The following is a 26,415-nucleotide window of genomic DNA, read 5'->3' on the forward strand; positions in this document are numbered from 1 at the left end:
TAAACCACCTCGGATACTATATCCTCTTGAAAATGAGAGTCGAGAACGCAAAATGGACATTCAGTGCCTTTTATCTCCACGACAATCCATCGACGAAGCTCGTTAGCATGAGCTAACGTGGTAGCATCTGTCTCAAATGCAGATAGAAACAAAATAAATAAATCCCTGACTGGAAGGATGGATAGAAGATCAACAATACTATTAAACCATGTACATGTAACTACACGGTTAATAGATCTAAGCCTGGCAAAGCTTAACAATGCTGTTGCTAACGACGCTAAGGCTGACTTAGCAACTTAGCAACCGGACCTCACAGAGCTGATAAAAACATTAGCGCTCCACCTACGCCAGCCAGCCTTCATCCGCCCAGCTCATCAACACCCGTGCTGACCTGCGTTCCAGCGATCGACGGCGCGACGAAGGACTTCACCCGATCATCCGTGCGTGCGGTGGCCGGTTAGCATCGGCTAGCGCGTCTGCTATCCAAGTGAGTAATCCTTGTTGTGTTGCTACAGCCAGCCGCTAATACACCGATCCCACCTACAACATTCTTCTTTGCAGCCTCCATTGTTCATTAAACAAATTGCAAAAGATTCACCAACACAGATGTCCAGAATACTGTGGAATTCTGAAATGAAAACAGAGCTTTTTTGTATTGTATTCAATGGGGAAGGCATACCTCTGTTCCCCGGGCTACGTCACGCGCATACGTCATCCTCCGAAGGCTTTTTCAACCGGAAGTGTGGCTGGAAATTTGAAATTGCACTTTATAAGTTAACCCGGCCGTATTGGCATGTGTTGCAATGTTAAGATTTCATCATTGATATATAATCTATCAGACTGCGTGGTCGGTAGTAGTGGGTTTCAGTAGGCCTTTAAAGGCCTAGCCGATGCTAGCCGCCAAACCCACGGATGAAGTCCTTCGTAGCGCCGTCGATCGCTGGAACGCAGGTGAGCACGGCTGTTGATGGGCAGATGAGGGCTGATGAATGGGCAGATGAGGGCTGGCTGGCGTAGGTGGAGCGCTAATGTTTTTATCATAGCTCTGTGAGGTCCGGTTGCTAAGTTGCTAAATTAGCCTTAGCGTCGTTAGCAACAGCATTGTTAAGCTTTACCAGGCTGAGAATTATTAACCGTGTAGTTACATCTCCATGGTTTAATAGTATTGTTGATCTTCTGTCTATCCTTCCAGTCAGGGATTTATGTATTTTGTTTCTATCTGCATTTGACAACGATGTTATCACGTTAGCTCAGTAGCTAAGTGTGTCACCGATGTATTGTCGTGGAGATAAAAGTCACTTTGAATGTCCATTTCGCGGGCTCGACTCTCATTTTCAAGAGGATATAGTATCCGAGGTGGTTTAAAATACAAATCCGTGATCCACAATAGAAAAAGGAGAGAGTGTGGAATCCAATGAGCCAGCTTGTACCTAAGTTACGGTCAGAGCGAAAAAAGATACGTCCTGCACTGCCTCTAGTTCTTCACTCTAACGTTCCTCATCCACGAATCTTTCATCCTCGCTGAAATTAATGGGGTAATCGTAGCTTTGTCGCTCCAAATCTCTCTCGCTCCATTGTAAACAAAGGAAAATTGTGAGGAATATTACCTCCTGTGACGTCACGCTACTTCCGGTACAGGCAAGGCTTTTTTTATCAGCGAGCAAAAGTTGCGAACTTTATCGTCGATTTTCTATACTAATACTATACTAATTTCTATACTAGTATATATATCCATCCATCCATCCATTTTCTACCGCTTATCCCTTTCGGAGTCGCGGGGGGTGCTGGAGCCTACCTCAGCTACAATGGGGTGGAAGGTGGGGTATGTATATATATATATATATATATATATATATATATATATATATATATATATATATATATATATATATATATATATACTGTATATTTATGTATATATGTTCAGTTTAACAGTCCAGTTGTGATTGATTGAATGCCCTGAGAATTATACTGGACATTATTTTGTAATTTCCACAAAATAATGTGTAGTATTTTGTTAATTTCTTGCCAAAAATATTTTAATTTGAAAGATATTTTCAAAGCAGAGTATTGTCCTTAGGGCATACTTGCCAACCTTGAGACCTCCGCTTTCCGGGGTGGGGGTGGGGCGGGGGCGTGGTTAAGAGGGGAGGAGTATATTTACAGCTATAATACATATATATATATATATATATATATATATATATATATATATATATATATATAAGAAATACTTGACTTTCAGTGAATTCTAGCTATATATATGTGTATATACAGTATGTATATTTATTTTATTATATATCTATATATAAATAAAAGAAATACTTGCATTTCAGTGTTCATTTATTGACACATATACACACATATAACACTCATCTACTCATTGTTGTACTTGAAAGTGCAATGCTTTGCAGCCAGAAGCACAGCTTTATAAACTACATACATACTAAATACACAGTAATGAAAACACAGTTGTTCTACTAACTGTACTGTGCTTGCTGCTTACTAAAAAAAACAAAACACTTACCTTTCACTATTTGAGTAGCCTTTGTTCTGCCATTTGCGTACTGGCGAACGATCTCTGAATCTGGGAACATATCCTTCACGGATTTGTTGTAGACATCCGCAAATGAGAACGGGATGTTGCTTCCAGCTATCAGCATAGCCATCTTTGTCTGGGCATATGTTACACCATCGGGTCTCCATTTAGCGAGGTGGCCCATAATACTGGGCTGGGACCGGTGCTGCATTGCCGGCGCTTTGTGCTTCGCTGACCGTTCATGACTGAGTATATCCGTTCGGCCCCCGTGTTCAATGGAGAAGTCTGTTCTACAAAATTTACAGGCAGCATACCCCTTCCCCTTCGAACTGCCCTGGATAAACTGAAAATCTTGTTTCCATTCGTTTTGGAACTTACAAGCGTATTTCTTAATTTTACTGGTCGTCGACGTCGCCATGGCTGTATCTTCCTCGTTCTTTTGCTTCGTCTCCTTGTTGTGTGCGCAGTTGTGCACTGCACTCTCTAAAAGCCGTAGATGTTATAACCTGACTGGGCAGGCACGCTGTTTATATCGTGGGAAAGCGGACGTGAAAACAGGCTGTCCTCACTCAGGTCCGCACGGAGCTGGAGGGGGCGTGGCCTCCAGCTCCGGCTGAAAATCGGGAGATTTTTGGGAGAATATTTGTCTCGGGAGGTTTTCGGGAGAGGCGCTGAATTTCGGGAGTCTCCCGGAAAATTTGGGAGGGTTGGCAAGTATGCCTTAGGGCCCTCTGGCACCTCATGGGGGACCCGTAAAATCTGTGCCTCTTAAGACCTCACTGTTGGCTTTGTACGCTCATGTTACTTCTCAACTAGTCAAAGTTGACGCTAATCGACCTGTTTTTTCTCCTTTTTACTGAATGTGAAAGCAAAAGTGAGTCCACAAATAACCAAATCGTAAAAGCAGAATCGAAAATTAAATCTGAATTGGTAAAATCTTATCAATTGTGATGCCAGCATGTGTTTGTCTTCTTGTGTCCTGCAGACGTCTGTGAAATATATCATCCACCTGAGCAGCAGGAGGGATCTTCCAGTGTGGAGCAGAAGAGGTCACAGCACCTCCACGTGAAAGAAGAAGAGCCACAGTCCTCCCACATTAAGAAGGAAGAGGAATACCCACTTATCCCCCATTTTAAAAAGGAAGCGGAGGACCCACTGAAGCCCCATTTTAAAGAGGAAGAGGAGGACCCACTGACACCCCATTTTGAAGAAGTGGTGGATCCACTAAGCCCTCACATTAAGGAGGAAGAGGTGGACCCACTGACCCCTCACATTGAGGACGAAGAGGAGGACCCCCTGACCCCTCACATTAAAGAGGAAGAGGAGGAACACAGCATCAGTCAGCAGGGAGAGCATCTTGAAGGACTGGAGGAGGTTGATGTCACCAAGATGCCAGTGACTGGTGTCCCTGTGAAGAGTGAAGGTGATGAGGTCAAAGGTGAAAGTGAGGAGAAGAGAGAGGCGGAGCCTCCAAGCAGCAGCTCAACTCAACACATGACAACAGAAGCTGATGGAGACCACTGTGGAGGATCACAAGCAGACAAGCTCTTAGCTCCACTATCAGATAGTGAGGACACAACGTCACACTCTCCTGACACTGATGATGAAGACTCTAAAGATGATAAGACATGTCACACTGACAACACACACTTCACATGTTCTCACTGTGACAAAACCTTTAAATACCATTGTCATCTGATAGAACACATGAGAATACACACTGGAGAAAAACCTTTTTCGTGTTCAATCTGCGGTAAAGCTTTTACGCAAAGGCCCAATTTCCAAGCACACATGAGAATACACACTGGAGAAAAAAAATTTTCCTGCTCAGAATGTGGTAAAAGTTTTGTAAGAAATGGAAATTTGAAATCACACAAGAGAACACACACTGGAGAAAAACCTTTTTCCTGCTCAGAATGTGGTAAAAGTTTTGCAGTAAGTCAAAGTTTAAAAGATCACATGAGAACACACACTGGAGAAAAACCTTTTTCGTGTTCAATCTGCGGTAAAGCTTTTACGCAAAGGCCCAATTTCAAAGCACACATGAGAATACACACTGGAGAAAAAACTTTTTCCTGCTCAGAATGTGGTAAAAGTTTTCTAATAAATCAAAGTTTAAAACAACACATGAGAATACACACTGGAGAAAACCCCTTTTCCTGCTCAGAATGTGGTAAAAGTTTTGTAAAAAAACAAAATTTAAAAGTACACATGAGAATACACACTGGAGAAAAAACTTTTTCCTGCTCAGAATGTGGTATACGTTTTCTAATAAATCATAGTTTAAAAGTACACATGAGAACACACACTGGAGAAAACCCTTTTTCCTGCTCAGAATGTGGTAAAAGTTTTGCAAAAAATCAAAATTTACAAGTACACATGAGAATACACACTGGAGAAAACCCTTTTACCTGCTCAGAATGTGGTAAAAGTTTTCTAATAAATCAAAGTTTAAAAGTGCACATGAGAACACACACTGGTGAAAAACCTTTTTCATGTTCAATCTGCGGTAAAGATTTTACTCGAAGGGACAATTTCAAAGCACACATGAGAAGGCACTCTGGTGAAAAACCATACTCCTGTTCAAGCTGCAACCAAAGTTTCCGTTACCTATACACTCTTAGAGTACACATGAGAACACACACAGGAGAGAAAGTGTTGAGTTGCAGTGTGTGTGGTGAAAGATTCTCTTCTGAGTACCAGTTTAAGAAACACAAGTGTGCTGGTGAGAACAGCAGCAGCAAATGAAGATGCAGGATTTGAAATAAACTGTCAAAACTTTAACTTTGATTTTCTAACAACATCAGCACATATAACATGTGTGACATCATTGTTGTGTGTGTAACACCATCTTGTTAATATGATTCTAACATTTATAGATTAGACACTTCAGATTAGTGCTTTTATTTCAGTCAAGTACATGAGTTAATATACACATTTGTGTACTTTAAAATGAACAGAACAATTTGACTGAAAAGGTGAGAATAAACAGTACATAAAATATGTTACATACAATAAACATTTTATGTGTAGATATTCATAATTCACTTTTATACTTATTCATAATAGTGTTTTTGTATAAGTTTTTCGAAATAATGAAGTGTTACATACAGTATTTTATTTTCTATTTGTGGATAATTCTAAAGATGAACTCCTTTATATGATGTACATATTTGTTTTACATGTGTTCATAACTTTGCTTTTGAGTACACATAAATCCCTCTTAGTTCATATTTACTGGTTCACATCTGAAACATCTTCTGGACCACTTCTGGAAGCATATTATTATTTACTTTATACATCATTTGAGCAGTTGTCTTTTATACAAGATCATTTACTTTTAAAATGCGTGACTTTATGAATCATTTGTTGGGTCTCTATAATCCATTCTATTAATTGTCTTTATTACTCTCTTGTGTAATATGAATATTGTTGTGTGATTGTTTTATATGTATGTCCCCAGACCTTTATGCAATAAACAATGTATGCTTCAACTAAAGTTGGGTACAATAAATGTAGTTAATATTTGTAAGTATGTATTTTATTCTATTCTATTTTTTTGCACTCAATTTTTTAATGTTTTCTTTATATGACTTACATGTAGTTTCCAGCTTACTTCATCATTTATATTAACTCCTAAACATGTGATTACCTTTATTCCTTTCATTTCAATAGTATCCATCATAATTTGTGTTTTACATTTTTACAATATCCAAATATGATATATTTAGTTTTATTGAAGTTTAGTGACAGTTTATTGATGTGCAGCCATCTTTTTATGGTCAAGTTCTCTCTGGATAAAATAAGATGATAATTAAATCAAGCGGTAACAAAGGTGAAGAATGGAAGATTATTATATACATAATTCAACTTCAATTTCAATTTCCTTTGTTTAACCAGGTAAAGACTCATTGAGATTAAAATCTCTTTTTCAAGAGCGACTTATTCCCACAATAAATGAACAAGATTCCCACAATTAATGAACTCTTGTTCATGTATTGTGGGAATGTCAGAGAATAAAAGAGTTATGGTTGAAAACAACAAAAGAAGCAATCACATTCCTTAATATAAACATCCCAATGACACTGCAAACTTGTATTCCTGGGGATCTCCATCAATTTAGTAACGTGTCATCAAAGAGTAAAAATGCTTTTCTTTCAATATGCATAATAACAAAAAGGGTAAAATTTAAAAAATGGATAGATGTTGATAGTCCAACTCATACTGACTGGTACACACAAGCTATGGAGATGATATCAGTAGAACAAACTGCATTTAGTTTAGATAATAATGAATCATATATTGGAATATGGGATCCATTATTTAAATTTGTTTAACTATTAAATGAACCAAAATATGACTTATTATATCTTTGTGGAAAATATTGGACACAGTGTGTTGTCAAGCTTGTGAGATGTGATGCAAGTGTAAGCCACTGTGACACTATTGTTCATTTCTAATTTTTTTTTATTATTTTTTATTAATGTTTTTAATGATAATATCAATGAGGGTTTTTTAATCACTGCTATTTTGAAATTGTTACTAATATTGATGCTGTTGTCGATAATGTTCATTATTGTTTCACTACATTTAGATTGTTCCGTGTCATGTTTGTGTGTCCTCAATTGCTCTCAATTGCTCTGTTTATTGTTGTTCTTAATGTTGATGGGACGGGTTTGGTTTTGGAATTGCATTGTATTGTTGTGTATTGTTTTGTTGATTGATTAATAAAGTCATTATAAAAAAAAGAGCGACTTGACAAAGAGGGCGGCACAAACAAAGTTACAATAATAATTACAACAAGACAATACAACAGAACAACAGCAGTCATGCCACAACAGGCAAACATTATTTAAAACGATTAAGTATAAATTCAATTTAAAAGCAAGTACCTTTCCCAAGAGAACTGGTTTGTCCATCTTTTAAAATGGACTTGAACTCCCCCAAAGTGATCAATTCTGGTAGCCTCAGATCTTTCTGGATGTCATTCCATGACCATGGAGCAGCATAACTGAATGCTATTTTTTCCAAGTTCTGTGTTGGCTGTAGGAACGGATTGCGGACTCGGCTAACTGCTGGCGTGCTGTGCAGTGAGACCGTATTGCTATATGAACTATATTATACATTTCCATAGTTTAGTTAGCTGAGGTATATAATGTACAGCAGGGGGTTCCTTGACTGCACTTACATGTAGAGTATATGTAGAATATATTAATATTATTTATATATTATGTATATAATATATTATATTATTTATTGTCATTCTTGTCTATTGTGAGCGAATTGTGGTGCTGAATTTCCCCCAGAGATCAATAAAGTACTTTCTATTCTATTCTATTATATTCTAACAATATTAATTTGATTTCTCCAGTCAGCAACAATGTATACACATACATATAATGTGCAACCCGGTTCACTCTCTCATCTCCCTGGTATTTTGCATACTCCTCAGCATATCTAGTTGTATAATGACGTTTTTAAATTGTACTTCTTGTGCACCGCAACTTTCTCTGTGCAGAAATAAGACACGTTGGGGTGCCCCTGTGCTCAACAAAGAAATATTGCATCTCCCACTTTTCCTGGAATTGTCTTTGCTCATCACGATAACCTTTCTCTTCACTGCACGCTTTGAAAAAGACATGTTTGGGGTTGTGGAATATAATTGTATTCAGCCGACGCACGGCGGATAATGTTATTTCCGCAATGTGTGTCGTTCCGCTTTTCCTCCCGACAGCAACACGGCGGTCGGCGGAAAGTACCGGGAAAATGTGACGGCTCCCGGAGTGTTATATGGCGTCATATAAAAATATATGTAGTGTTCATCGTGTGAGGCAATGCAAATTAAACAATAAAAAAAACAAATAACGGTTTGAATTGGTCCAGGTTATAAATAAATGATAAATGGGTTATACTTGTATAGCGCTTTTCTACCTTCAAGGTACTCAAAGTGCTCAGTATTTCCACATTCACCCATTCACACACACATTCACACACTGATGGCGGGAGCTGCCATGCAGGGCGCTAACCATGCAGCAGCCATCAGGAGCAAGGGTGAAGTGTCTTGCCCAAGGACACAACAGACGTGACTAGGATGGTAGAAGGTGGGGATTGAACCCCAGTAACTAGCAACCCTCCGATTGCTGGCACGGCCACTCTACCAACTTCGGACTTTATTACTGACGGACAGGTGTCGCCGTGAGATGGCAGCCAGGCACGTAAGACAACCCTCGTCTCCATGGTAACGTTTCGCTCGTTTCGTTTGCCGCTTTTCCACTAACGCAGGGGTATTTTGGACCCAAATAACAGAAATTGTCTCTGTCTGGAGCCAACGGGGGGGGGGGGGGGGGGGGGCTCGCTGTGGAGTTTACAGCGAGAGAGAGCGAGAGAGAGAGCGAGATAGAGCGAGCGAGGGAGGGAGGGAGGGAGGAAGAGCGCTAGCGAGTCTCGTGGAAAAGCAGCAAAAAAAAAAAGCGTACAGTGCAGACATTCGCGCACTGTGTAGGGACTCGCGTTAATCTAACAACAACAGTTGCAGTGGAAGGGATAATAATAATAATAATAATAATAATAATAATAATAATAATAATAATAATATGAATCAGAATTGATCCCCAAGGAGAAATGTATTTTTGTTACAATAACTGTGTAAATAATAGCCTATGTATGTGTACATACATTAGTTATTATTTTAATTTTAAATCTTCTCAAAACAGCCTGCTTACACTTTACCCCCCGCCCCTTCTTTCTGTCTCCTCTACTAGTCTACTCTCATTTTGTTTTCATGTGGCTTGTTTTCATGGGATCGGCAGTTCTTTTGACTGTACGAATCACTAGAATCAGTGACTGACACAGCGCCACACGGTGGCCAGTTCAGTACGTGTACCGAATCACTTCTGCAGCAGCAGTACAGTTTAATTGCAAATCAGCATTATTATAATGATGATGATAGCTACTAAACAACAACAACAACAGTTACAGTAGAATGGATAATAATAATAATAATAATAATAATATGAATCAGAATTGATCCCCAAGGAGAAACTTATTTTTTGTTACAATAACTGTGTAAATAATAGCCTATGTATGTGTACATACATTAGTTATTATTTTTATTTTAAATCTTCTCAAAACAGCCTGCCCTACACGTTACCCTCCTACCCTCCGCCCCTCCCCCTCACGTCGCTGCTGCTCAGCCTGCACGGATTTTCCTTAACTTTATGTGTTGAGATAATGGGGACGTGTGTTTGTTTTCATGTGGCTTGAGTCAACATTAGCCATTAGCTTGGAGAATGAATGGAGAACGGATGCCAATGGCATGAAACATATCCCCGCGACGGGGGGAGAATCACTCGCGGCATTGGGAAAAGCAGAGCAGAGAGCGAGAGCGTTGTCGTTCCCTGAGTGATTCATGTCGTTAATCCGCGGTGAACGAATCGTTTTCTCAGTCCCTCCCCCCGCCCTCTCATTGGCTGCGTCGTTCGCCGACGTCGAGGATTCAGTGAGTCACAGAATGCGCCAGTTCCACTCATACCGGCATGGTCGCGGCGGAGCTCAACTGAACTGAGAAAGGAACGAATCAGTTCATGAAGTGATTCGGTTCAGTACGTTCACTCAAAAGATTCGTTCTTTCAAAAGATTTGTTCTTTCAAACGAATCGTTCGCGAACGACACAACACTAGAGCCCCCCCCCCCCCCCCCCAAAAATAAAAAAATGGGAGGGGGGCGTGCGTAGTACAGTACAGTGCAGACATTCGCGGGAGAAGCAGCAAATAGGCGCCCAGACAACACTACCGCCCCTCCCTGAATCACGTTCGCGAACGACACAACACTAAGGGGGGCGCCCCTTAGTACAGTACGTAGTACAGTACTAAGGGGGGGCCCCTTAGTACAGTACGTAGTACAGTACTAAGGGGGGGCCCCTTAGTACAGTACGTAGTACAGTACAGTGCAGACATTCGCGGGAGAATCAATCAATCAATCAATGTTTATTTATATAGCCCTAAATCACAAGTGTCTCAAAGGGCTGTACAAGCCCCTACGACATCCTCGGTACAGAGCCCACATATGGGCAAGGAAAACTCACCCCAGTGGGACGTCAATGTGAATGACTATGAGAAACCTTGGAGAGGCAGCAAATAGGGTGAACGCGAGTCCCCACGCATTGCGTAGGGACTCGCGTTAATCTAACAACAGTTGCAGTAGAAGGGATAATAATAATAATAATAATAATAATAATGATAATAATAATAATAATAATATGAATCAGAATTGATCCCCAAGGAGAAATTTATTTTTGTTACAATAACTGTGTAAATAATAGCCTATGTATGTGTACATACATTAGTTATTATTTTTATTTTAAATCTTCTCAAAACAGCCTGCCCTACACTTTACCCCCGCCAGTAGACTGCTAGTAGACTCGTAGTCTACTCTCATAACTTTATGTGTTGAGATAATGGGGACGTGTGTTTGTTTTCATGTGGCTTGTTTTCATGGGATCGGCAGTTCTTTTGACTGTACGAATCACTAGAATCAGTGACTGACACAGCGCCACACTGTGGCCGCAGTTCAGTATGTGAACCGAATCACTTCTGCAGTTCTTTTGACTGTACGAATCACTAGAATCAGTGACTGACACAGCACCACACTGTGGCCGCAGTTCAGCACGTGAACCGAATCACTTCTGCAGTTCTTTTGACTGTGCGAATCACTAGAATCAGTGACTGACACAGCGCCACACTGTGGCCACAGTTCAGTACGTGAACCGAATCACTTCTGCAGTTCTTTTGACTGTACTGAATCGCTAGAATCAGTGACTGACACAGCGCCACACTGTGGCCGCAGTTCAGTACGTGAACCGAATCACTTCTGCAGCAGCAGTACAGTTTAATTGCAAATCAGCATTATTATAATGATGATGATAGCTACTAAACAACATCAACAACAACAGTTGCAGTAGAATGGATAATAATAATAATAATAATAATAATAATAATAATAATAATAATAATAATAATAATAATAATAATAATAATAATATGAATCAGAATTGATCCCCAAGGAGAAATTTATTTTTGTTACAATAACTGTGTAAATAATAGCCCATGTATGTTGTTGCGTCGACCAGCATTCCTCCAATGGGGAATTAAAATTGCTAGTCTCTCCCAGATTCTTTTTATGGCAATAAGCTGATGTTATATTCAATCAACAGGCAGTAGTTGGTATTTTGTGGTTTATTCTCCAAGCTTAGAGGACAAACGTGAGACCAATCTAGTACACCAGCGTTCCCTCGCCCGGTCTAGCTCGGTCTCCTTTCCAACTCACGGAAGTGCTGTGATTTTCTCCTTCCTCCTCCTCCCCACCTGCTGTTTCCCCAGTCTAGCTGTGCTCCTTATCTTAGGAATGTAATGGCAGTCTCAACAAAGAGAATAAACAGCGCTCTGACTCTAACCAAGGACCCTCAAATCCAAGCAGTTTGCACCACACGAGACATTAGCTGATGTAAATATGACTATAGGAGTTTTTGTCATGTCTGTGATTATGTTTTGTTGTAGTCATGTTCGGATTTGGTTTTGGACTTTTTGTGCACTTTATTTGTCACCATAGCAATCATTAGTTTCACCTGGTTCACATTGTCATGTCACGCACCTGTTCACCTGTCTTGTCACGCACCTGTTTTCACTGATCACGTCACTATTTAAATCTGTCTGTTTCTGTTGTTCGTCCTGGCGTCCTCGCACTTTTTCATCACCCTGATTCATGTCATGTTCACAGTTCTTTACCAAGTAAGTTTTTGTTTATTATTGCCACAGTTTGTGTTTTTGTTTTATTGTTCATAGTTTTTGCCATTGTGCAAGTTTTGTTTTCATAGTCAAGTTGTTACCTCCGCTGTGAGCGCCTTTTGTTTGCTTCCTTTTTTTGTAGTTTATTAGTGTCAAAATAAATCATGTATTTAAATTCACGCCTTGCCCGCGCCAATTTTCCTTTGCCTTCCGGAGAAGCAAAACCCAAGAACCCAGTCATGACAGTAGGACGCCAGCAGAAGAGTTCCTCCGCAAAAAAATTGGACAATTTTGACGAGGCAACGTGGGAGGTCCTCCGCGCGATGGAGGAAGAGACGCTGCGTTATTCCTCCGGTAAGCGCAGAGACCTGATGTGGGGGCCAGATGGAAATCTGGTGCCATTGAGCTCCAGTTGGTCCGAGGACGGCGCTGCGTCACCGCAGTCCCGGAAGCGCCGCTCCAGACCAAGGACATCAGGGAAGGCGAGCGGACAGCATGCGGCGCTGCCGCAGGCTCCTCCCACTCCGGGCGGAAGCAGGTTGCTGCCAGCTCCACAGCTCCAAAATGACATTACAGACCAGGATTTTTTTTTTCTGAACTCTTTTTCTTTTGATCATCCGCCTCCAACCAAAGACTCTAAAAACATGATAAGACATTACCAGGACATGTTTTTAGAAATCAGATCCTGTCAATCCAAGCCACCCAAATTCCATGCCCCACCCCCAGGACTCAAGCCACGCCCAAGTCACACTTTTTTTTTTCACCCACAAGATCCCAGGTACAAGAAGAAAGACATTTTGGACAATTTAGAGGGGAGGATTCTGTCCCCCTCCTGACCTCCCTCCACCCACCCCAAAAGACGGTTCCAGACCGCGGGGAGCGCGTCTGGGATCCGCTCCTTGAGGGGGGGGGGCTAGGGCTGGGAATTGTTCAGGTGGGGTGGGTCAGCATCGCCGTGCCAAGCCACAGCCTCCAGCTCGGCCACCACCACCTGTCTTTCGACCTGCCAAACCACAGCCACCAGCACGGCCACCACCACCTGTCTTTCGACCTGCCAAGCCACAGCCACCAGCACGGCCGCCACCACCAGTTTTTCGACCATGCCAAGATCCACCTGCTCCACGCCCAGCTCCACGCCAAGCCCCACCACGCCAAGCGCCACCAGTACCTGCTCCACGCCAAGCGCCACCAGTACCTGCTCCACGCCAAGCGCCACCAGTACCTGCTCCACGCCAAGTGCCGCCAGTCGCAGCTCCACGCCAAGTGCCGCCAGTCGCAGCTCCACAACGCCTAGTGCCGCCAGTCGCAGCTCCACGACGCCTAGTGCCGCCAGTCGCAGCTCCACGACGCCTAGTGCCGCCAGTCGCAGCTCCACGACGCCTAGTGCCACCAGTCGCAGCTCCACGACGCCTAGTGCCGCCAATCGCAGCTCCACGACGTCTAGTGCCGCCAGTCGCAGCTCCACGACGCCAAGTGCCGCCAGTCGCAGCTCCATGCCAAGACCAAGAACCGCCACGCCAAGACCAAGAACCGCCATGCCAAGACCAAGACCCTCCAAGTGACCAAGACCCTCCAAGTGACCAAGTCCAAGACACACCATGCCAAGACCAAGTCCAAGACCCCTCAAGCCAAGACCAAGTCCAAGACCCCTAAAGCCAAGACCAAGTCCAAGACCCCTCAAGCCAAGACCAAGTCCAAGACCCCTCAAGCCAAGACCAAGTCCAAGACCCCTCACGCCAAGTCCAAGACACACCACGCCAAGTCCAAGACACACCACGCCAAGACACACCACCCAAAGACCAAGACTGCCAAGACCAACACCAAGACTACCAAGACCAACACCAAGACTGCCAAGACCAAGACTGCCAAGACCAACACCAAGACCCACGCTGCCAAGACCAAGACCCACGCTGCCAGGACACGCCACGCCAAGCTTTGCTGCCCGACGCACCACGCCAAGCTTCGTCATCTGCGACTGCCACGTCGACGAAGCGCCTACCTCCTCGTCGGCCACGGATGTGGCCACTACCTGGTCGGCCGCCACGCCAAGTGCGCCCACCTCCCCGTCGGCCATGGATATGGCCATTCCCGGGTCGCCCACCTCGTCAGGTACAGCGGCGGTCTACGCGTCGCCGCCACCTGATCCTGCCCCGGTGGATTCGGGGACACCTGGTCTGGCGACCCACCGCCATGTCTCCCTCCCGCCCTCCCATGGCTCTCGATCCTGCCTTGTTTTGTTTGTTTTGGATATCTGGGATCTGTCCGTAAGGGGGGGGGGGGCTCTGTCATGTCTGTGATTATGTTTTGTTGTAGTCATGTTCGGATTTGGTTTTGGACTTTTTGTGCACTTTATTTGTCACCATAGCAATCATTAGTTTCACCTGGTTCACATTGTCATGTCACGCACCTGTTCACCTGTCTTGTCACGCACCTGTTTTCACTGATCACGTCACTATTTAAATCTGTCTGTTTCTGTTGTTCGTCCTGGCGTCCTCGCACTTTTTCATCACACTGATTCATGTCATGTTCACAGTTCTTTACCAAGTAAGTTTTTGTTTATTATTGCCACAGTTTGTGTTTTTGTTTTATTGTTCATAGTTTTTGCCATTGTGCAAGTTTTGTTTTCATAGTCAAGTTGTTACCTCCGCTGTGAGCGCCTTTTGTTTGCTTCCTTTTTTTGTAGTTTATTAGTGTCAAAATAAATTATGTATTTAAATTCACGCCTTGCCCGCGCCAATTTTCCTTTGCCTTCCGGAGAAGCAAAACCCAAGAACCCAGTCATGACAGTTTTAGAAAGAAGTAACACTTAAATATGGATATGATTCTGATCTGCTTCCCACAATGTGTACATACATTAGTTATTATTTTTATTATATATCTTCTCAAAACAGCCTGCCCTACACTTTACCCACCGCCCCAGCAGAGCAGAGAGCAAGAGTGTTGTCGTTCACTGAGTGATTAATGTCGTTAATCCGCGGTGAACGAATCGTTCGCTCAGTCCCTCCCCCCGCCCTCTCATTGGCTGCGTCGTTCGCCGACGTCGAGGGTTAAGTGAGTCACAGAATGGCCAGTTCCACTCATACCGGCATGGTCGCGGCGGAGCTCAACTGAACTGAGAAAGGAACGAATCAGTTCATGAAGTGATTCGGTTCATTACGTTCACTCAAAAGATTCGTTCTTTCAAACGAATCGTTCGCGAACGACACAACACTAATCCCCCCCCCACCCCACCCCCCAAAAAAAATAGGGGGGCGTGGGGGGGGGGGGGGCGTGCGTAGTACAGTACAGTGCAGACATTCGCGGGAGAAGCAGCAAATAGGGTGAACGCGCGTTAATCTAACAACAACAACAGTTGCAGTAGAAGGGATAATAATAATAATAATAATAATAATAATAATAATAATAATATGAATCAGAATTGATCCCCAAGGAGAAATTGTATTTTTGTTACAATAACTGTGTAAATAATAGCCTATGTATGTGTACATACATTAGTTATTATTTTTATTTTAAATCTTCTCAAAACAGCCTGCCCTACACTTTACCCCCTGCCCCTGCCCCTCGCGTCGCTGCTGCTCAGCCTGTACTGACTTTCTTTCTGTCTCCTCTACTCTCATAACTTTATGTGTTGAGATAATGGGGACGTGTGTTTGTTTTCATGTAGCTTGAGTCAACATTAGCCGTTAGCTTGGAGAATTAATGGAGAACGGATGCCAATGGCATGAAACGACGGGAGGAGAATCACTCGCGGCATTGGGGCAAACAGAGCAGAGAGCGAGAGCGTTGTCGTTCACTGAGTGATTCATGTCGTTAATCCACGGTGAACGAATCGTTCGCTCAGTCCCTCCCCCCGCCCTCTCATTGGCTGCGTCGTTCGCCGACGTCGAGGGTTCAGTGAGTCACAGAATGCGGCAGTTCCACTCATAGCGGCATGGTCGCGGCGGAGCTCAACTGAACTGAGAAAGGAACGAATCAGTTCATGAAGTGATTCAGTTCAGTACGTTCACTCAAAAGATTTGTTCTTTCGAACGAATCGTTCGCGAACGACACAACACTATCGCTTACGTGCATCTGATAAAGCCGCATATAACATGTACTGCGCAGACACATTATTTGTGTGGAGAAGACATGGACGCTTAACCTCGTGCCCTCAATATTGTTGTCCTCAGTATTGTTGACTCAATATTGAAGTTCTCAGTGATGTTGATGGGTAAAACTTGGGAGGGCTGGCAAGAATTCTTCAGCTCCGCACACAGCACTGTCAAGCGCCATTCATATAAAACTAGCGGGCCGCCTTAACATTAAACGTTCATATTAAGGTGTGGGCCGCACAATAACGTCTTGCTGGTCGCAATTGGCCCGCGGGCCGCATGTTTGAGACCCCTGATGTACAGTGTATTTTGTCAACAACTGTATGTGTGTAACGGATTTCTTGTGCTGAGCAATCATAAAACTGCTGCGAAGACAAACTGGCTGAGGCTTGCAGTAATCCCACCTGCTGGTGGTAGAGAATGCACCCCCGCTGTAGAATGCACCCCCTGACGGGAGTGTTATATCAACTAAAGCCCACACTTAAACTTTCCACGTGCAAGATTGAATCTATTTAAAAAAGTTATTTAATAAGAAGCCAAAAAGTGCAAAAACAATAATGTTCGTGTTGGAGGAGTTGTGAATGACTGCAGGACCACAGCATTGGGTACACCTGCAGACTGCAGCACAGATTTCATATTTCATTCATTCACAACTCCTCCAACACGAACATTATTGTTTTTGCACTTTTTGGCTTCTTATTAAATAACTTTTTTAAATAGATGCAATCTTGCACGTGGAAAGTTTAAGTGTGGGCTTTAGTTGATATAACACTCCCGTCAGAGGGTGCATTCTGGGGCGGGGGTGCATTAATCCAGCACAACAGCGGCGCATAGACTTCATTTATAAGTAAAGGTAAGACCATAATAACGTTTTTTTAATTAAATGTGCTTTTTTGTGTGCTACAGTTTGTATGTGTAAAGTTAAAGTTAAGTTAAAGTACCAATGATTGTCACACACACACTAGGTGTGGTGAAATTTGTCCTCTGCATTTGACCCATCCCCTTGTTCACCCCTGGGATGTAAGGGGAGCAGTGGGCAGCAGCGGCGCTGCACCCGGGAATAATTTTTTGGTGATTTAACCCCCAATTCCAACCCTTGAAGCTGAGTGCCAAGCAGGGAAGAATGCTGGTATGAGCTTTTAAACATAACCCGTTAACTGCTGCCAATCAAATGGTGAATAAAATACTCTTTAGGGTTCATATGTTTGTAAATCTGACTGTGATGAAGTCAGTGCCTCACCAGCCATGATATATATATATATATATATATATATATATATATATATATATATATATATATATATATATATATATATATATATATATATATATATATATATATATATATATATATATATAGTATACAATGCCAGAGGAAATATAAAAAGAACATGAAAACCTCCCACATTCTAAAATACATTATAAAAATTAGCATCAAAGACAAAAATAATATCATGAGTGTAATATTTATTTGGTTTCTTTTTTTTTCTTTCCTTATGTTACTGTCGTTTCAAAACATTGTTAAATATTTGAATATTTTTACGAAAATAAGTTGTTTGTCTTTGATTTGAAAATGTAAAATGGACAAGTTTACTTTTATTTTCAGAATAAGTAAATAGTATATACCGGTAATAAAATAGTTGTACCGGGGGTGGGAGCTGGTTGTACTTATTTCTCTCGCGAGATCTGGAAAAGAGCTGGTTACTTGTCTCTCTCGCGAGATCTGACAACACTGCGCGCGAACCAAACACGGCGAGGATAAAGCAAGATGGCGTCTGACGGTGAAGACGTTATTGCAGTCGTCACAGTTCAGTTTTCTTAATCTGTGCGTCCATGTACACATATATGTCCTTTATTAGACTCTATTAAATAGAGTAAACATCGTTAATAACTGTTTGCATCCGGTTATATTAGTCTGAGCGCACTTTGACGCTTCTCGAGCTAGCTTAGCCTGCTAGTTAGCTTAGCTTGTTAGCTGCTAACAAAGAGAGGCGGAAGTGATCAAAACACATCGCTAAGCAGAGATCAAGTGTGAGTGTAAAGTGTTGTGATTGTGTGAAAATGTGCGAAATAACGATAGCAGAGTACGAGGAGGAACTTTGTTCAATAAAAGAGGAGAAGGAGCGACAACATCAAAAACATCAAGTTGTGTTACACAGAACAGGTTTGTTTACTTCTTACTCTCACATGTTTACTAACTTTATATTTATTATTAATTAACACTATTCTTGAATAGATTGTTTTTAGGAAGATTAATTGTCATGTGAGGATGATGCACCGATTGTTTTACATTGTTCATAAAAACGAGACCGTTTCAGACACACAATATTTATGAGAGGTTGATGTTCCTCTCAGTTTGTAACAATGTGTATCAACATGTTAACACAAAACTCACACAGTCACCGGGGGAATATTCCAGAGAGCAGGTTAAGTGCAAACTCCTGAGTATGTAAAGCTCCAGAGTTTTACCTCCAAAAATAAGAGAGGTAAGACAAAGTCAGAGTCAGTTACCATGGTAACTGACGCTGTAAACCTAGCCTGCTAGCTGGCAGGTTTGACAAGTTATTTATGTGTGTAAAAGCTATACTGACCTGTTATTTCCTTCATATTGGTGCAGCCATTAACCTACTACAACACCTACTACATCCACCTACTCGGTGGCCTAGTGGTTAGAGTGTCCGCCCTGAGATCGGTAGGTTGTGAGTCAAACCCCGGCCCAGTCATACCAAAGACTCTAAAAATGGGACCCATTACTTCCCTGCTTGGCACTCAGCATCAACGGTTGGAATTGGGGGTTAAATAATCATAAAAATTATTCCCAGGCGCGGCCACCGCTGCTGCTCACTGCTCCCCTCACCTCCCAGGGGGTGATCAAGGGTGATGGGTCAAATGCAGAGAATAATTTCACCACACCTAGTGTGTGTGTGACAATCATTGGTACTTGAACTTTTTAATGTGGCAGTGGTTGTCGAAAAAACAAAGCCTGATCTAAAGATGACATCTTGATCTCATACCATCTCAAACCAATTGGCCGTTCATTATTAAGTGAAATGTCTTATAATCGCTTAAATTTGTCTTTAACCAAGCAACACTGTTTTATCCAGTTACTCGATTAATCGAAAACATTTCCAATAGAACACTTGATTAATACAATTTTCAATAGCTACAGTCCTATATTTCCTGTACAATTTAATATCTAGCATGTAGGAATTCAAATGTGTTTTGTTTGTGTCCTGTAGACATCCATCAGCTGATTGAACACCAAGAAGAATGTCTCCCTCATCTGCAGGGGGACAGTTTCACTTTAGAGTATCCACAGACCTCACATTTTAAAGGGGACGAGGAGGATCCACAGCCCCCTTATATTAAAGAGGAAGAGGAGGGAGAGTGTCCTGTAGGGCAGGAGGAGGCTGATCTCACCAAGTTTCCACTGACCGTTGTCTCTGTGAAGACTGAAGAGCATGAAGACAAACCACCTGAGTCCTCACAGCTTCATCACAGTCCAAGTAAGCACAACATCCACATATCATCTAATACAATGTTTGTGACACATGTTCATCCGGGGGCCACATTTATGACTAAAGATGGAGATATACTTGCTTTTTAACACCACCATTTAAAAATGAATGCTCATCAATCATCAACAATGTAATTGCTGGGGTGTAACCATGTGACCTAGAGGCCGTCCTCCTTACCTCACGTGGTCAAATGAAGGCAAACATTCAATATGGCTACTGTTTGTTTACCTTTAGCAGCACATATGTCAGCATATTTCAAAGGTTTAGTGGTGAAGATTAGGGATGTATACCAAGTACCATTTTTTTTAGTACTGGTTCCTAATAATGTTGTCCATGAGGACCGTGAAGATTCTGGACTAACGACACAACTATTTGTATTTTTAATTCCATCTGACATGTAGTACCGATAAGCGTACTGATAAATACTGGTATCGATAAGGAGTATCGATTAGGGTATCATATCGATAAATTCTTAACGATTTACATCCCTACTGAAGATACAAGCCAGATATCTTAAAAATATATATTCAACATTTATTTGGATTTAGTTACTTCTCTGCTGTCCAGCAATGTCTCAATCAATCTAGTTTATTAGTACTAATTAGCAAAGTGTTCTTGTCTTTCTAAAGTCTTTCTTTTGACAGCTCCCTCGCGGTAAAGTTGTCCAGGTGAAAACTATTTGTGACTGATACAACTTTTCGGCGAATCAAAAAGTCAAACAGTCAAAGTCGGCCGTTCTGTTCGTCAGCTGAAGCTCCAAGTTTGCAACGATGGTCTCAACCCGCCTCGTTACAGTGCTTCGGGAGAGTGACACGTTCTCAAATGCGCCCCTCTGCTCCGGGCATATCAGCGCAAAAGAGTCCAATAAGCACTCCTTAATAAACTCTCTTTCAGAAAACGCCTTACTTTTTCTGGCGATTTTGTGAGGAATGACGAAACTTGTCCTGACTGCTGCATCTCTGGGGGTGTCAAATTTGGCAAAAAGTCCTTGTTGGGTTTACAGTTTTATCATCAGCCTCCCTTGCGCGCTCTTCATCAGACAGATTTCGGTATTTTTCCTCGTGCTTCGTCGTGTAGTGGCGATTCAAATTACAAACCCCGTTTTCATATGAGTTGGGAAATTGTGTTAGATGTAAATATAAACGGAATACAATGATTTGCAAATCCTTTTCAACCCATATTCAATTGAATGCACTACAAAGACAAGATATTTGATGTTCAAACTCATAAACTTTATTTGTTTTTTGCAAATAATAATTAACTTAGAATTTCATGGCTGAAACACGTGCCAAAGTAGTTAGGAAAGGGCATGTTCACCACTGTGTTACATGGCCTTTCCTTTTAACAACACTCAGTAAACGTTTGGGAACTGAGGAGACACATTTTTTAAAGGCCTACTGAAAGCCACTACTACCGACCACGCAGTCTGATAGTTTATATATCAATGATGAAATCTTAACATTGCAACACATGCCAATACGGCCGGGTTAACTTATAAAGTGCAATTTTAAATTTCCCGCTAAACTTCCGGTTGGAAACGCCTTTGGATATCAATCAATCAATCAATGTTTATTTATATAGCCCTAAATCACAAGTGTCTCAAAGGGCTGTGACGTATGCGCGTGACGTAGCCAGTAGAACAGAGGTATGGCTCCCCCATTGAGGCCAATACAAAAAGCTCTGTTTTCATTTCATAATTCCACAGTATTCTGGACATCTGTGTTGGTGAATCTTTTGCAATTTGTTTAATGAACAATGGAGATTGCAAAGAACAAAGTGTAGGTGGGATCGGTGTATTAGCGGCTGGCTGTAGCAACACAACCAGGAGGACTTACTTGGATAGCAGACGCGCTAGCCGATGCTAGCCGCCAACCGCATCTGTGATCGGGTGAAGTCCTTCGTCGCGCCGTCGTTCGCTGGAACGCAGTTGAGCACGGGTGTTGATGAGCAGATGAGGGCTGGCTGGCGTAGGTGGAGCGCTAATGTTTTTATCATAGCTCTGTGAGGTCCGGTTGCTAAGTTAGCTTCAGCGTCGTTAGCAACAGCATTGTTAAGCTTTGCCAGGCTGAGAATTATTAACCGTGTAGTTACATGTCCATGGTTTAATAGTATTGTTGATCTTCTGTCTATGCTTCCAGTCAGGGATTTATGTATTTTGTTTCTATCTGCATTTGAGAACGATGCTATCACGTTAGCTCAGTAGCTAAGTGTGTCACCGATGTATTGTCGTGGAGATAAAAGTCACTGTGAATGTCCATTTCGCGTGCTCGACTCTCATTTTCAAGAGGATATAGTATCCGAGGTGGTTTAAAATACAAATCCGTGATCCATAATAGAAAAAGGAGAGGTTGTGGAATCCAATGAGCCAGCTTGTACCTAAGTTACGGTCAGAGCGAAAAAAGCTATGTCTTTCACTGCATTCTAGTCCGTCACTCTAACGACCCTCATCCACAAATCTTTCATCCTCGCTCAAATTAATGGGGTAATCGTCGCTTTCTCGGTCCGAATCTCTCTAGCTGCGTTGAAAACAATAGGAAAATATGAGGAGGTGAACAACTGACTACGTCACGCTACTTCCGGTACAGGCAAGGCTTTTTTTTATCAGAGACCAAAAGTTGCGAACTTTATCGTCGATGATCTCTACTAAATCCTTTCAGCAAAAATATGGCAATATCGTGAAATGATCAAGTATGACACATAGAATGGATCTGCTATCCCCATTTAAATAAAAAACATTTCATTTCAGTAGGCCTTTAAAGGCCTACTGAAAGCCACTACTACCGACCACGCAGTCTGATAGTTTATATATTAATAATGAAATCTTAACATTGCAACACATGCCAATACGGCCGGGTTAACTTATAAAGTGCAATTTTAAACTTCCCAGGAAACTTCCGCTTGAAAACGTCGCGGTATGATGACGTATGCGCGTGACGTCACGAGGTCAAGGGAAGTGTTTGGACCCAATTCAAATACCTCTGTTTTCTTCGACAAAATTCCACAGTATTCTGGACATCTGTGTTGGTGAATCTTTTTGCAATTTGTTTAATGGACAATGGAGACTGCAAATAAGAAAGTTGTAGGTGCGATCGGTGGAGCAGCGGACTACAGCAACACCAACACCAGGAGGTTGTGTTGTGTTTTGAGCAGGATAGCAGACGCACTACCGTGAGTACAGCTTTGGCTTCCAAGCATTTGATCGCTTGCTCGTACGTGCGTGTCGATATGTGCACGTCACGTACGTAACTTTGGGGAAATATATGTTTCTTGCCGACTCTGATGGCGGCCGGGGTGTCGTCAAAAGCGTACAACGCCCGCCGCCGCATCTAAGTTAGCTTCTATTTTTTTAGCTTCGCCAAGCTGAAAAATATTAACCGTGTATTTACATGTTCATGGTTTAATAGTATTGTTGATCTTCTGTCCATCCTTCCAGTTAGGGTTTTTTTAAATTTAGTTTCTATCTGCATTTGAGACTGATGCTATCACGTTGGCTACGTAGCTAGGTTAGCTTCTATTTGTTTAGCTTCGCCAAGCTGAAAAATATTAACCGTGTATTTACATGTTCATGGTTTAATAGTATTGTTGATCTTCTGTCTATCCTTCCAGTCAGGGTTTTTTTTAATTTAGTTTCTATCTGCATTTGAGACTGATGCTATCACGTTGGCTACGTAGATAGGTTAGCTTCTATTATTTTAGCTTCGCCAAGCTGAAAAATATTAACCGTGTATTTACATGTTCATGGTTTAATAGTATTGTTGATCTTCTGTCTATCCTTCCAGTCAGGGTTTTTTTAAATTTAGTTTCTATCTGCTTTTGAGACCGATGCTATCACGTTGGCTACGTAGCTAGGTTAGCTTCTATTTTTTAGCTTCGCAAAGCTGAAAATTATTAATCGTGTATTTACATGTTCATGGTTTACCGTAATTTCCGGACTATAAGCCGCACCTGACTATAAGCCGCACCAGCCAAATTTAGGGGAAAATACAGATTGCTCCATATATAAGCCGCACCCGACTATAAGCCGCAGGGTTTTGGTGTGTAATTACCGTAGTATATAGGGGTTTCTTCTACCACGGAGGGGATTGTCGGGACAGAGATGACTGTTTGGGAACGCAAAGCGTCCCATTTATTAACAATAAATCTTTCAATAATTCAATCAAACTTTCACATCTTTGACATGGCGAACAGCATTCGTGCAGAGTACAAATAATACAACGGTGCAAATTATTACAAAGTGCTCGCCTGTACGTTATCAAAATAACCAGCCTACCGGTATATGAAAAGTCAGTCTTTAATCATTGTGTCATCGTCTTCCTCCTGCGTACTAAAACCACCGAAATCCTCTTCGTCGGTGTCGGAGAAGAACAGGCCGTAAATAAGCCGCACCCTTGTATAAGCCGCAGGGACCAGAACGAGGGGAAAAAGTAGCGGCTTATAGTCCGGAAATTACGGTAATAGTATTGTTGATCTTCTGTCTATCCTTCCAGTCAGGGTTTTTTTTAATTTAGTTTCTATCTGCATTTGAGACTGATGCTATCACGTTGGCTACGTAGCTAGGTTAGCTTCTATTTTTTTAGCTTCGCCAAGCTGAAAATTATTAATCGTGTATTTACATGTTCATGGTTTAATAGTATTGTTGATCTTCTATCTATCCTTCCAGTCAGGGTTTTTTTAAAATTGTGTTTCTATCTGCATTTGAGCCTGCTATCACGTTAGCTCTGTAGCTAACTTAGCTTCTATTTTTTTAGCTTCGCAAAGCTGAAAATTATTAATCATGTATTTACATGTTCAGTCACTGTGAATGTCCATTTCGCGTGCTCGACTCTCATTTTCAAGAGGATATAGTATCTGAGGTGGTTTAAAATACAAATCTGTGATCCATAATAGAAAAAGGAGAGAGTGTGGAATCCAATGAGCCAGCTTGTACCTAAGTTACGGTCAGAGCGAAAAAAGATACGCCCATCACTGCCTCTCAAGTCCTTCACTGTAACGTTCCTCATCTACGAATCTTTCATCCTCGCTCAAATTAATGGGGTAATCGTCACTTTCTCGGTCCGAATCTCTCTCGCTCCATTGTAAACAAAGGAAAATTGTGAGGAATACTAGCTCCTGTGACGTCACGCTACTTCCGGTACAGGCAAGGCTTTTTTTTATCAGCGAGCAAAAGTTGCGAACTTTATCGTCGATTTTCTCTACTAAATCCTTTCAGCAAAAATATGGCAATATCGCGAAATGATCAAGTATGACACATAGAATGGATCTGCTATTTCAGTTTAAATTTAAAAAATTCATTTCAGTAGGCCTTTAAAGGCCTACTGAAAGCCACTACTACCGACCACGCAGTCTGATAGTTTATATATCAATGATGAAATCTTAACATTGCAACACATGCCAATACGGCCGGGTTAACTTATAAAGTGACATTTTAAATTTGCCGCTAAACTTCCGGTTCGAAACGCCTTTGAGGATGACGTATGCGCGTGACGTAGCCCGGGGAACAGAGGTATGCCTTCCCCATTGAATACAATACAAAAAAGCTCTGTTTTCATTTCATAATTCCACAGTATTCTGGACATCTGTGTTGGTGAATCTGTTGCAATTATGTTCATTGCATTATGGAGAAAGAAGCTGAGCAAGCAAAGAAGAAAGTTGTCGGTGCGAAGCGGACGTATTTTGCGAAGGAAGTCAGCAGCAACACGTACACAGCCGGCGCTTCTTTGTTTACATTCCCGAAAGATGCAGTCAAAATGGAAGAACTCTGATAACAGAGACTCTAACCAGGAGGACTTTTGACTTCGATACACAGACGCCTGTAGAGAACTGGGACAACACAGACTCTTAACAGGATTACTTTGATTTGGATGACAAAGACGCAGACATGCTACCGTGAGTATGCAGCTTTGGCTTCTAAACATTTGATCGCTTGACCGTATGTGCGCAACTTTTTTTTTGCGTATGTACGTAACTTTTTTAAAATATATAAGCTTTATGAACCTTGGGTTAGGTGGGGGATCGAGAAAGTTTACGTCCACGCCGTGATCCCTGCAAGTAACCGCGCTGCTCTACTCCATGGCAACGCGGCGAAACAAAAAACTTTCAACTCGGGTACCCTCCCGTTCTGGCGTCCAGGGGCAGTCTGGGCGGAGATCTGGTAGCAACACTGCTGCCGGTCTCCAACCAAGAATACTGCAACTGAACGTTGAAGGGCTCACAGATGCCAAAACATCCGTCATCGAGCACATGGCCCACACCACCCAAGCCATGGTCATCCTCCTTCAGGAAACCCACCGCCCAACAGCGGACAAGCTAGCGATCACCAACTTCACGCTAGCTGGGTCAATCCTGAGCAAGAAGCATGGCCTTGCCACGTTTGTCCACAACGATCTGAGCTGGACCCTCGCCGATCGATCACCGGACAACTCCGAGATCGAGTGGCTGCGAGTGGACGTTGGCGACATCAAAATTGTCAACGTCTACAAACCACC

The 26,415-nt window shown here is 42.2% G+C and overlaps 2 protein-coding genes across 2 annotated transcripts in view; one reads left to right on the forward strand and one right to left on the reverse strand.

The window, feature by feature from the left end:
• The window catches only part of LOC133640595 (gastrula zinc finger protein XlCGF57.1-like), a 300,331-nt gene that overhangs the window by 238,663 nt on the left and 35,253 nt on the right, over nt 1-26,415 (reverse strand). The window lies entirely within an intron of this gene.
• The window catches only part of LOC133640877 (oocyte zinc finger protein XlCOF7.1-like), a 48,217-nt gene that overhangs the window by 7,118 nt on the left and 14,684 nt on the right, over nt 1-26,415 (forward strand). Inside the window, exons 3-5 of the mRNA XM_062034559.1 lie at nt 3,525-5,275; nt 18,417-18,576; nt 19,652-19,918. Of these exons, the coding sequence (XP_061890543.1) occupies nt 3,525-5,275; nt 18,417-18,576; nt 19,652-19,918 (2,178 nt within the window). The remainder of the gene's footprint in view (nt 1-3,524; nt 5,276-18,416; nt 18,577-19,651; nt 19,919-26,415) is intronic.

This window comes from Entelurus aequoreus, linkage group LG23, assembly GCF_033978785.1.
Source record: "Entelurus aequoreus isolate RoL-2023_Sb linkage group LG23, RoL_Eaeq_v1.1, whole genome shotgun sequence".
Taxonomy (NCBI): Eukaryota; Metazoa; Chordata; class Actinopteri; order Syngnathiformes; family Syngnathidae; genus Entelurus; species Entelurus aequoreus.